The sequence below is a fragment of the Meles meles genome, chromosome 6 (assembly GCF_922984935.1).
Source record: "Meles meles chromosome 6, mMelMel3.1 paternal haplotype, whole genome shotgun sequence".
Taxonomy (NCBI): domain Eukaryota; kingdom Metazoa; phylum Chordata; class Mammalia; order Carnivora; family Mustelidae; genus Meles; species Meles meles.
In genome coordinates this window covers 122,252,268-122,265,049 of record NC_060071.1, presented here as the reverse complement: position 1 = coordinate 122,265,049, position 12,782 = coordinate 122,252,268, and the positions used below count along the sequence as shown (strand labels likewise).

At 46.7% G+C, this 12,782-nt stretch overlaps 1 protein-coding gene across 6 annotated transcripts in view; it reads right to left on the bottom strand.

Annotated features, from left to right (window-relative positions):
* The window catches only part of TTC7B (tetratricopeptide repeat domain 7B), a 248,341-nt gene that overhangs the window by 113,184 nt on the left and 122,375 nt on the right, over positions 1–12,782 (bottom strand). For all 6 annotated transcript variants that reach the window (XM_046007995.1, XM_046007989.1, XM_046007990.1 and 3 more), the window contains one exon: positions 8,804–8,941. In XM_046007995.1, the coding sequence (XP_045863951.1) occupies positions 8,804–8,941 (138 nt within the window). The remainder of the gene's footprint in view (positions 1–8,803; positions 8,942–12,782) is intronic.

The window sequence follows — 12,782 nt, the reverse complement described above, 5'->3', positions numbered from 1 at the left end:
TAACAGTAGCCCAGGGGCGTGTCATACACAAAGCAGGTGCTCAGTGAATGCCTGAATGAAGGGATAAACCTGCCTCAAGTGAGGATCCATTCTTCTGGATATCCTTTAAGGGGGCCACCCGAACAAGAGAGCACTTGGGAAGAGGACCCACAAAATGCTGAGAATCTGAGGTCGAAGCGCATGGCCTGAGAGCCAGATCCGACCCGCTGCTTGCTGTCATAGAGCCCAACAGCTAAGCGTCGTTTCATAGATGAACATTTGCCAGCAGTTTGATACGAAGAAATACTAACTTTGAGTCCCAATTAAGTGAACTGTTGTCCTCCAAAACCATCCCATTTTTCTCATTAGTGGACCCGTATTATAGAGAGTTGTACTCACTACTGTATTTTGAATTTAATCAAGAGAAAAATCTGTGGAAATTTGTTTCCTCTCTTGTCATACCTACACAGTATCCTTGATTTTGCCTCTTGGTTGTCAAAGCCTAAAATATTTAGCGTCTGGCTCTCTTTATAGAAAAAGTTTGTCAACCCCGAAACTAAAGGAATGGGATAGTCTGTGCGCAAGGGAAGAAGACAATAGAACAGGTGCTTTCAATCTGATGGGTTGTGACTGAGGCAGAAGTGGCCTTGCCCTATTGTTCCAAAGAGACAGACTAGATGGAGGTTACAGGAGACAATCTTCAACTCCATCCTTTCTAACAGCCAGAGAGGAATGGAAGGTATGTATTATACACCCAGGGCTGTGCTGGCTATTTATACCTAACGTCCCAGCACGCCTCCTAACTATCTCTGAGGTGGAAGCCCAGAGTGGAGACCCCTTCCCAAAATCACGAGCTAGGAAAGAGTAGTGCCAGGATTGGAACTCAGATGTGCTTTGACTCCAGGGCTGTTTTTTTCCACTATTCAGTGTAGGACCCTACTAAGGGTCAAGCATTATCTGCCAAGGTAATTACAGAAGGCCATTTCCTTGAGAAAGCAGACTATCAACACCACTGATAAGAAGGTAATCTGCACTTTGCATACACTCTCTCCTCAATCCTTACAATAACCCTCAGAGGCAGGTCCTACCATTATCTGAATTTTTCCCCTTGCGGGATAGGTTTAGAGAAGTAAAGGAATCTGCCCAAGTTCTTACCCAGCATATAAAGCAGCAGAAATGAGATTCAGATGAAGATCTGATATCAAAACATGAGATACTGTTAGGAGGGTAACATTATCCAAACGATCCACAGAGTCAACGCAATCTCTATGAAAATTCTAACAGTCTTCTCTGCAGGAATGGAAAAGCTAATCTTCAAATTCATGTGGACTTGGAAGGGGTCCTGAACAGGGAGAAACAATCTTGAAAAAGAACAAAGATGGAGGATTCACACTTCTTGATTTCAAAGCTTGTAACAAAGCTATAGTAATCAAAACCACGTGGTACTGGCATAAGGAGAAACAATAGACCAATGGAATAGAACTGAAATCGCAGAATCCAATCCACACATATACAGTCAATCAATTTTTGACCAGGGTGCCATTCAAAGGAGAAAGAACGGTCTCTCAACAAATGTTAGGACAACTGGATTTCCAAATGCAAGGAATGAAGTTGGATCTCTACTTAAAATACAGAAATTAACTCAAAATGGATCAACACGCTAAATATAAGAGCAAAACCCATAAAATTCTTACAGGAAAATCTAGAAGTAAATCTTCAGGACCTTGGATTTGGCGATGGGTTCTTAGATATGACACCAAAGGTGTGAGCAACAAAAGAAAAAAAACTGACATAACAGACCTCATCAGAATTAAAAGCTTTTGTGGATCAAAGGACATTATCAAGAAAATGGAAACACAGCCTACAAAATCAGAGAAATATTTAGAAATCATAACTGTTAAGGGTTTATTATCCACAATAAATGAAGAACCCCCCTAACTCAACAACAGAAAGACAAACAACCCAAATTAAAATGGGTGACAGTCTTGAAGAGATATTCCTTGGAACAAGACATATTAAATGGCTGAAAAGCACGTGAAGAGCTATTCAACATCATTAGTCATTAGGGAAACGCAAGTCAAACCCACAATGAAACACCATTTCACACCTACTAAGATGGCTATGACAAAACAAAACAAAACAGAAGTAACAAGTATTGGCTAGGATGCGGAGAACTTGGAACTCTTGTGCCTCGCTGCTGGTAATGGAAAATGGCGCAGCTGCTGTGAAAAATAGTTGGTAGTTCTTTGAAAAGTTAAGCATAGAATTATCATATGAGCTGGCAGTTCCACTCTTGGATATATACTTAAAAGAACTGAAAACAGAAACTCCAATGTGTACACCAATGCTCATCACAGCATTATTCACGATACTCAAAAGGTGGAAACACTACACATGTCCACGCACAGATGAATGGATAAACAAAATGTGGCATATACATACACGGGAGTATTATTTGGCCAAAAAAGGAACGAAGTTGGATACATGCTATCAGATATGTTATCACAACAGCATGAGACCTCAAAAACATGAGGCTAGGTGAAAACAGACATAAGACACAAGAACTACATGCTTCCATTTACATGATGTGAACTCACAGAGACTGAAAGTAGATGACAGAAGGGAATAGGGAGCTATTGTTTGATGGGTAAAGAGTTTCTGTTTGTGGTGATGGAAAATTTGGAAATAGTCATGAAGGCTGCACAATATTGTGAATATAATTAATGCCACTGAATTGTACGCCTTTTAAAAAGGTTAAAATGGCATGGTAAAATTCACTAAGGGCCATAAGAAGAGAGCAAGGATACTTAAGTCAAGAAATGCTTCCATAATGGTGGAAAAGTAGGTGCTGGCGGCCATGTCGGTAGCTGGGATGCTTCGGGGCAGGCCTGCCATGCAGGGTCCTGGTCCCCACTGGGTGACCCTTGAAGCTGGACCAGAGCTGGGATCTGTATAATGCTCTATCCCACCTTGGGCCCAGATCTTTCTCTGTTACTATTTCCCAGCTACATGACCTTTATCCTTTGGGCCCACCTGGGGAAGACCTACTCATTATATATCCAGGGAAAATTTATCTCAAAAATCAAAGGAAAGGGAATGGGATGAGAAGGTACATTGGCTTTGAAGCACTGGTTTATTCAGCAGGTTTTTACTGAACATCTACCATGAACTAACATTCTGCTTTCATCTCTCAGAAGTCTACAGCCCTATTGGTCAGGTCACACCGACACTGCCTAGGGAGCTTGGCACCCAGGTCAAGACTGGGCTTCTGTGGTCCAGGTGGGGCTGCATGAAATATCAAACTCTAATAGAAACTGACAAATGGTAGGCCTGTGAACAGACTTAGATGTTCAAGTGTTTTTCACAATACTCCCTGATTAAATAAGTGTTTGGGTTAGGAATGTGTAAATTGTCCCTTTGGTACAAGCACTAAGCCAGACAGTTCTACCCACAGAACTATAATGTTGTTGAGATTTACCATAAACAAATATGAGTTCAACAGGGAAGATAAAAATATCATTTCTGTCTCCCAAGCTGCCATAGCTATGTAGAGGGGACACATACACCCTTCTAGAGGGACCCCATAACATTCTGTTGAAATGAAGCCATTAATAGTCAAATTCAAGAAACAAACCTACTTAGCAGTTTGGGTTCATTCTGAAAAACAGAGGAAGCAAGGCTTGTTGCTTTACTTTTAATAGCACGGGTTGTCATGCCAACTAGTGCTGCTGTTTAAATTGATGGGGGAAGAAAGAAGTGTTCCTTCCTACACAGACCTTTCAGCGAGGCTCACAATTAGTCTTTTAAAAACACGAAAACTCATCGCACTGGAGATACGGTAAACATCGTGCTTATATTTAAACCTGTCAGAATGAGGATGTGATAACCTCTGGTTTGTATTTCCTTTGTACTACGCTCCTGGCCCAGTATCTGGCCGCGCAGTGCCCTGAAAAGAAGAAAGGCGTTCTGTGGGCACCCACGAGGGCAGCCAAGCTTGATGGGAGAGGAGCTGTCCATCTAGAATAAATACAACTGAAGAAACAGATAGAGAGGACAGTTTTCTCGCGAGAGTGGCTCTGCTCCCCTGCAAAGGCACAGTTCCTGAAAGGCTGGGTCTGCACCATGCCACAGGACACACCAGAAGTGTCTGCGAAAGGGGGAGAGCAGATGACAAGACAGGCTGGGCACCGCGGCAGAAGCACCCTGTCCTTTCCCCTATCAGTATGGGAGTGCTGAGGGGCTCAGCTCAGCCGTTGAGGCGAGCCAGCAGAAGGAGAACGGGCCGTGTCTGATGTGGAGCCTTGATGGCTGTTGGGGACAAGAGAAGGCAGGAAAGTCTGAGGCAGGGGGAGGAGGTAAGGGGTCTTCTCTCCCAATAGCCTGGTTGTTGTTAAATTCTGTTATAAAAATTTCCAGCTGTTATAAAAGATCTGTGCAGCACCGCTGAGGCTGGCAGGACCTGCTCACAGACCAGCCGAAGGGGGATATGGCAGGAGCCCGTCAGCGAAGGGCACAAGCAGTCTGTCCCAAGACGTTGGGGGGCTAACAACCTGGCCCCGCACTTTCGGTTCGGTGTCCTGTCCTACCTCTCCTCCACAAGAGCAAGCTCTTGGCTCCTGGATCCTCAGACCTCATGCCCTTTATCCCCCGCAGTCTTGAGGATGAGTCTCTCTGCTCTGAGACTTTTTAAATTCCTATCAGCCCTTGATGTACCAGCTGCTCCTACTCTCTCATGGGCACCCCAACATCCAAACATGGCTGCAACCCACCCAGTCCGTTCACCTGCAAGGAACATGCCTTGGACTCACCAGTCTTCTCTGATCAGTTGTCTTTTTGAGTCTTTCTGTTTGATTGCCTGAACTAGACTGGAAGTTTCTAGAAGCCAAAAGACCTTTTTCTATGCATATTGTTGCTTCTCCTGTGCCTGGCCACTCCTGGGCATATGGTGGTGGGAACAGCACAGCAACACACAGCTGCCATTTAATAAACTCCACTTATTATCATGTAGTAAGTGCAGGGCTCTGCTCTGAGTACCTTACATGGTTTAATAAATAGCCTCACGATGATCTGAGATAGGTATGGTTATTGTCCCCATTTTACAGAAGGAAAAACCAAGGCATAAGGGATTAATGACTTGCCAGGATCACCCAACTGTAATCTGGGAGTGGCAGACCCAAGACCTAAACCCAAGCTTCCAGACACAGGGCCTGGGCCCAGGACATACGAGGTTGCTGACCTGGGTCTGGGGTCTAAGGAGACAGAGTTAGGGTGGAGTGCCAATGGAGGGGAGAAGAATGAGTGGGAACACCTACAATAATACATATATGACACTATCCCATTCCTTGAAACTTACATAAATGTACATGCATTTACTCATAAAGAGATATAAGAAAAGACCATCTCTACAATGTCAATGGGTGGTCAATCTCAGGAGGGCAGGACTCTAAGTGATTTTTATTTCCTTTTCCATACTTGTCTGTGTTGTTTGATGCTTCAAGGAATCTGCAAGGTGCTGCATATTGCAAAAAAGATAATCGAGGAAGTCACTTTCCTGATGGGAGGAAAAGGAATACAAGACAAACGAAGTAAAAAGCGGGGGGGATGGGAAGAGCCATCAAATGTTTCTGCACAGAAGGGTGGCATGACACTCCTGTGTCTTAGAAAGGTCGCTTTGGCGACAATGTAGGAGGTGAAGAAGACACGAACCATACTACCACAATGAATGACAGCAACGATCATCACTAACACTCATGGGGACCCAGAAGTAGTACAGGAAGTTTAAAATCCAGCTGCCCCCATAGCAGCACGACTCACCAGAGTCAAATGCCCACCACTGGATAACCGGGTGAACAAATTGTGCTAGATCTACACAACGGGATGTCGTTCAACCGCAAGAAGGAATGAAGTTCCGATATGGGCTACAGCATGGGTGACCTTGAAAACATGACTCTGAGAAAAGCCAGGTCTCAAAGGTCACTTACTAGATGGTTCCAGTTATAGGAAATACCCCAGATGAGTAAATCCACAGTCAGAAGAAAGACTGGTAGTGGACAGGAACTGGGGGAGCAGGATGGAGGATAATTGTTCACTCAGGATGGGGTCTCCTTCTAGGATTGATAGAAGTGATGCCGGCATAGCAGTGAACGTACCAAATGCCGCTGAATTATACACTTTTCAATGGTTACCTTTATGTTACGGGAATCTATCCCAATTAAGAAACAATACAGTTAGTCTTTTAGCCTAGAGCCCTGAGAATCTGGAAGGGCAGATGAGAAGAAAAGAGAAAGAAGAAGAAGAAGAAAATCCCAGGAAATGAAGGAAGCAGGATCCTAGGCCTGGGACCAGGGGAGAGAGGGTCTGTGCTCAGCCAAGGCTGGACCTTCCAAAACTGAACACCCAGACGTCAAGCTCTTTCTCCTAGATAGGGCCTGTTTTAGTTAAAAGACCTGAGACGACATGGGCATCAAATGTTTGCTGGGGGCGGCTCCAACTGCAAAACTAAGTAGAAACAGCAAGAAAGGCTGGAGCCGTGTATTCAAAGGCCTCACTACTGGAAGCAGACCCTGCCCTCCCCAGCACCAGACACATCACATGACAGCTGCTTGCGGCCTGGCTGCCTCCCACTGCATGGGGGGGGTGGGGGTGGCGGGTGCTCATGGGCAGGGACCATGCCTCACACATGGCTGAATCCCGGCCTTAATCACAGCCTCTGGCTCAGTACAGGGGACCCCATATATGTGTATTACGGAAATGAATGTCCTCCATTGTCTCTATCTTATCAACTGATTTATATATTTAATAGATAATACACACATATGGTATAAAATCCTTCAAGGAACATAGAGTGGTAAATTTCCCTTTCTCCCACCCTTGTACTCCCTCACCAATGAGGCACCCTCTGGCCCTGTCCTCATTGCTTTAAATGTGACCAGCGCAGTGAAATTCTGAATCGCAAAAGCTCTGGCAACCGGATCGGACCACCTAGTGACTCGGGCATCAGGTCATTGCCACAAGATGGAAGCTATGTGTGATACCAAGGCAAAAGTCACCGGAGTGAAAATGAGGCGCCAGTATTTGGTGCTGGAAGGAGGCGTGCGGCAGGCTTGCAGAGGAATGCTGCTAAGGTGACAGCCGTCCCCCTACAGCCATTCATGGCATGACGAGAAGCCTGTGGGCAGGAGCCATCCAGCCAGCCAACCACGCCAGCCGCCCCAACCTCCTCACACTTGTTCCTGACGTCGGTGAAGTTCAAGCTGAGGAAAGGCCAGATAGCTACATGATGGGATGAAAGGAGACATGCCAACCACAACCGGCCTCGGACCCAGAGAGATGCTTTCTTTAGCGGTTTGTCTGGAGGAAAAAAAAGTTCACCAGAAAAGGACTCAACTGGGAGCTGAGTGGCACTGTCCCCACGGAGGGGCTCCACAGTGGACACAGCAGACAGGCACTAAGTTGGCTGGGAGGGGAGGGTCCCGGGAAACAGAAGCACATGGAGGCAGGAAGAATCGGGGCAGAGTCCCAGGGGACGAGCCACATGTGACAGGAGCACTGGGCACACTGCTTTATCTAGCCGGACTGCAAGGGGCTTTTTTTGAAGCCTGAGTAACCATTGCCCTGTACAGTCACCAAACCAAAGACTAAAAAAAGACCCGAGCCATGCAGGCTCATCTGTCCTCCAAGGCTCCTGCCTTGTGTGGCAGCGTCACAAGAGCAGGCTAGGGGGTGAGCCTGGGGCTCATCTGATTCCAGCCAATGTGTTACTATGTTTCAATCCCTGTCCCCAGGCCCGGAGGCTGCTGTGGTGTGTATAAATTTAGAAAGAAAAAGAAAAATAACATGGAAAAGTCCACTTTAACAAAATGAGTTGTTTCCCTGTTTCCTTCCTTCCTTCCTCTTTCTCTCTCTCTCTCTTCCTTCTCCACTAAAGAAAGAATAAGCCGATCGTGGCACTCATTCAGTCCTTGCCCGGGTGGAATCTGGACTTCTGGGCTATTGCTCAGTAATGCATAACCACAGCCCAAGGTTAACTAGCTTCTTCTGAAAACTGTGTTAATAGTTAAGCTTCCGTCCTCAATGTTGTTGTTGTTGTTCTTCAGAAGCTGAAGGAACAAAATGACAGGACCTTGCACAAGATCCGTAATCAACTTGGGTTTCTTCTGAACAAGCAAAAGTCTTTAAGCGAAAACTGTGTTTCTCTTCTTTTTTTTAATATTTTATTTATTTGACAGAGAGAAATCACAACTAGGCAGAGAGGCAGGCAGAGAGAGAGGAGGAAGCAGGCTCCCTGCAGAGCAGAGAGCCTGATGTGGAGCTCGATCCCAGGATCCCAGGATCATGACCCGAGCCGAAGGCAGAGGCTTTAACCCACTGACCACCCAGGCGCCCAGAAAACTGTTTCTTGACGTGAGTGCCGACACCCACTCACCTGACAATCACATGCCTAAGGGGGCCATTTCACTGGGAGTTATGCATCCATGTTTTAAACAGAGTAAAACCGGCTTTCTAAGGAAATTAGGATCACAGATGGGAGATTTGGGGTGATGATAGAAATCACCCTGCAAGAGAAGCCTCTTGAGAAATGCTTGCCTTCCCTCACACACAAACTCAGTGGGTTTGGGGGCCACTGCTAGGAAGTCGCCACCAGTGAATTCCATGATCCAATCATTTAACCCAATTCCCATTTCACAGAGTAAAGAGCCGGGCCAAGGTCACATGGCTGCCAGGGACAGAGGGGTCAGGACCTGGTCTCACAGCTCTTCTCAGTGCTGCTTTGGCTAGCACCGCCCCCCCCACAACCGGGAAGTACCAGACTCAAGGGCTCTACCTCCGACAGCATCTCATACTGGCCTCTTCTTCCAAGGGCAATGGTTAGTAGGTCATAGACCACCGAGGCACTCTGCAAGCTGATGAGACGGTCACTCTTGTGCTCGGGTGTTCTGCTCAGCACAGCATCCCGGTTGGCCTGAAAACAACACAGAAGACGAGAGGAGCAGCTGGTGAGTCAGCCCATGCACATAGCTATCATTGCATAGAGAAGCCATCTAGGTCCTCCTGCCCTTCACGGCTTGCCAAGGGCCTGGAGACAAGGGCAGGAGCGAGTAAGGGGCTTGTCACCTTGGCTTGCTTTCTCAGAATGCCCCGAGCCCCTCAGCAGGCCGTACGAGGTATTAGCCAAACACAAAGGCCTGGAGGTGCAGAGCCGGAGGACCCTGGGGACCCATCAGCTGGCGGTTGCAGGGGGCTTTAGGAGCTGATACCAAGCAGGGTGGTGGCTCCTGGGCTCGGGCCCACCAGCCAGTTCTGCTACAGACACCGCCAGTGCTCTGGGGTGGCAGACTCCCACACCGGGGCGGGGTGGCAGGGCTGTCGTGTCTTGCCTGTCGGTGCAGCTCCTGCTCTGAGTTACACAGCAGGGAGAACATCCCTAGCCCCATACTCCCACCATCACACGGTGCCATTAAGTTCCCTCAGTCCTGCAGGGACGCGTCGTACTTTTCCTCTGTCACGAAAGCAACATTCAGATCCCTCTATGGCACCTTCATTGGAACAGACTACAAAGACTAATGCAATCCTGTTTAGGGAAGCACAGAACAGCTGTAGAAGAAAAAGCAAGAAGCAGACTGAGTTTTGTTTTAAAAGATATTACCAGAGGACTCAGGAGAACACCTTGCCTCTTGCATATCTCCACAGCTTGCTGCAGAAATACAGCAGGCACATTTGAGCTTATGAATCTCATCTATCTAGAAATCAAATGCTCTTTACAACAACGTGCTTTCATTACTTTTTGAAATTTAATTTCTCTAGGGAGTCTCCAGACATATTACATGTATTAGGGCCGCTAAACAACTCTACCATTTTCCATCCCTCCCTGCTAGGGAGTTCAGAATCAATTAAATTAGAGTTTGCCTGTCTTTTCTCCCCTGCTCATTACCAGAAGCTTCCAGAAATATCCATTCCTAGGAGGAGAGAAAGGGCCCCTCAGTTTTTCCTGTGCAAGTGGTAGGTGAGGCACCAGGGTCCCTGGTCCAGGCAGGGTGACAGCTGACACGCCCACACACCTTCTCCCTCACTAATGAGACGAAATGCCTTCTCTGTGTGTGTGAGTCCAAGCCACTCACTTTAAGCCATCCATCCGTACTTCCTCACTTTAAAACTCCTTGCTCTAAAATGTCAAAGACAAGTAAGAATATATAAGACAGGCCACTTCCTACCAAGTGAGTCATCTCATACAGATACAAGCCTGCTTTTGAAGATTTCATTCTAAGGCTTTCTTGTGAGGAGCGACTTAGAGCCAACAAAGGAAGCTCTAAGGGAAACAGGGGTTGCTGTAAGGAGTCTCATTTTATTTACTTGCTATAAATGTTCCATATTAGGACCAAGGCCTGGAAGAGAACAAAACAAAACAAAATACTACTTAAGAGAGATTTTTGAGTTATGCCAAATATATTTTTTAAAAATTGGTGTCTTTTGATTCAAACCTCAAACAGATCCACAAATAAGAAATATCCCAGAACACCGTCTCAGAGGTAGTTGTGCAAATGTCATTCTAATAAGCCCTTTCTCCTGGGGAAAATGCATTTGATTTGAGGTGAGAAAGCAGTACAATGCCAAATCATATCTTACAGGTGGAGAGACTACGGACAAACGGATTGTTTCTAAGTTAAAGTAGAACCAACGAAGAATATGATTTTCTCGGGCAACAACAAAAAAAAACACAGTAATTCTCATTTGGTTCTGAAATTGAGCACGTGCATTTTCTGTCTAAAAACTGAAAAATCAAGAAGTCAAGAAACGTGAAAGAGGCTTCCAAAAGGAACTTAGTTTAGACTTCTACCTACATAATTATGGAATTTACAGGGAGAACATCATCATTTTGGTTGGAAACCCAGACCTTCGTATTTACTGATGATGTCATTGGGTTTCACCATCCTCTGAAGAGAGTTTCCAGAAATTAAATACCACAGAGCCACATCTGATGGTCTCAAAGGGATCTCAATTTTGAGTATTATTAGTTTCTATCGTTTCAATTAAGGAGCAGGAAAGGTGGAGACATCATTCCCAAGACATCTACACTTGGAGCAAGCATTTTAGAGATGTGGCTCTGTTTTCCAAATTCTAAATGGGAACACATGATCTGACAATGGAACACAATATTTTCGATTAGAATTGTCCAAGAAATAAAAAATGTGTGGTCGCCACTCCTTCATAACTTTCCCAACATAACCAACCAAGTGTGCCCAAAGGAAACTCACTGCCAAGCTGTGAGGAGTCCCCCTCAGAATGAGGGAACATGAGCTAGGGGGCCAACATGAGGGGGTCGCCCTCACCGAAGAACGATGGCAAAGCCTGGTGAGACCGGCTCATTTGAAAAACAGTTACCAAGTGCCACCGGGTGCCAGCCTGTTCAATGCCTTCCCCGGCCACGCCAAGGCAAAGTAGAGAATGTAAATGACACCGTTCTGAGTTACCAGCTGACAGTCAAGGAAAGATGAGCCAAGGGGGGCAACCTGTTTCCTTCAGAGGAAGTAAGGCCAATGACGTCAAAGAGGTTCCAAATAAAAAAGCAGTGGTAACTCAAGCAGTCTTGCTCTTGTAAACATCTCTGGGCCATTTCACAGAACAAGAAAATGCAAAGCTTGAAATTAAGGCAAGAATGCAAGCCTCCCTGACTAATCCCGGCCTCTCCAGACCCCTCCTTCACTCAGCCCATCGGCCATTCTTCTTGGGCTCCATTTCTAAATCCTCTTCAGCTGGGTGTGTTTCATGCCTCCACTGAAACTACCTGCTTGGGGAAGAAGGCAAATACCTCCTCTTGCTTCAGTCACGATTCCTGTTCCTCCTCCTTCTCCTCCTGCCTGCCTGGTGAGGTGGGAGACATGGGAGGAGGCAGTCTGGTCTAGAAAGAGCAACAGACCACTGCAGGATGCATCCGTTTTGCCTGCTCTGGTCCTCAGGTTCCCTACTCATGGTATGAGGGAATGGGTATGAGGACATCTAGGTCCTTCCCAGTTCCAGGAGTCTCGCCATCCTGTCCAGGTGCTCAGCAAACACCACTTACATGCCAAGGGACTGACTACTATGACACAGACTGCTTCCCACAGCTTCAAGCCTGGGAAGTCATGCCTAACCCGACGCAGAGCAGAAACCCAATAAATGGTGAGGAATGAAATGCTAGACGTAAACTTTGATAGCGTGTCCAGACATTAACAAAACATTTCAAGGGAGTCCGACGGCCTGGCAAAAACTCCCTCATGACAGCAGAGCCAGGGAACAGGAGCGCGCGCTCACAGCCAGGGACTCCAGAGTGCCTGGGGAGCAAGCGGTAGGCCTACCCAGGGGACTGAGGCTGCTTATCAGGCTCCTGCTACAAAAACCAGATGTCTGCAGCCACCACCCCACTGACTGATCCCTAAACTCTCCCTCCCCCCACCCCAGGCAAGTTGAGGTAGCTTGGAAAGGTTACCCTCGGGGGACTTCCTTCCCTTCTCAGGATTCCTCTGGTCTTCCCTTCAGCTATAGTTTACCTATCCACAATTGTGTTTGTGTCCTATCAATAATCAGTGGGCAAAGGAATGAACTCAGATGCCTGTACAGGCTTGCCGAAGAGAAGCTCCATGCTCCAGGCTGAGATTAACCTACAAGGGACACTTCTAACTAGCCCAAGAATTAAGAAACATGCCTCTTCTTAGGGGCGCCTGGGTGGCTCAGTGGGTTAAAGCCTCTGCCTTTGGCTCAGGTCATGATCCCAGGGGTTCTGGGATCGAGCCCCACCTCAGGCTCAGAGTCTGCTTCCTCCTCTCTCT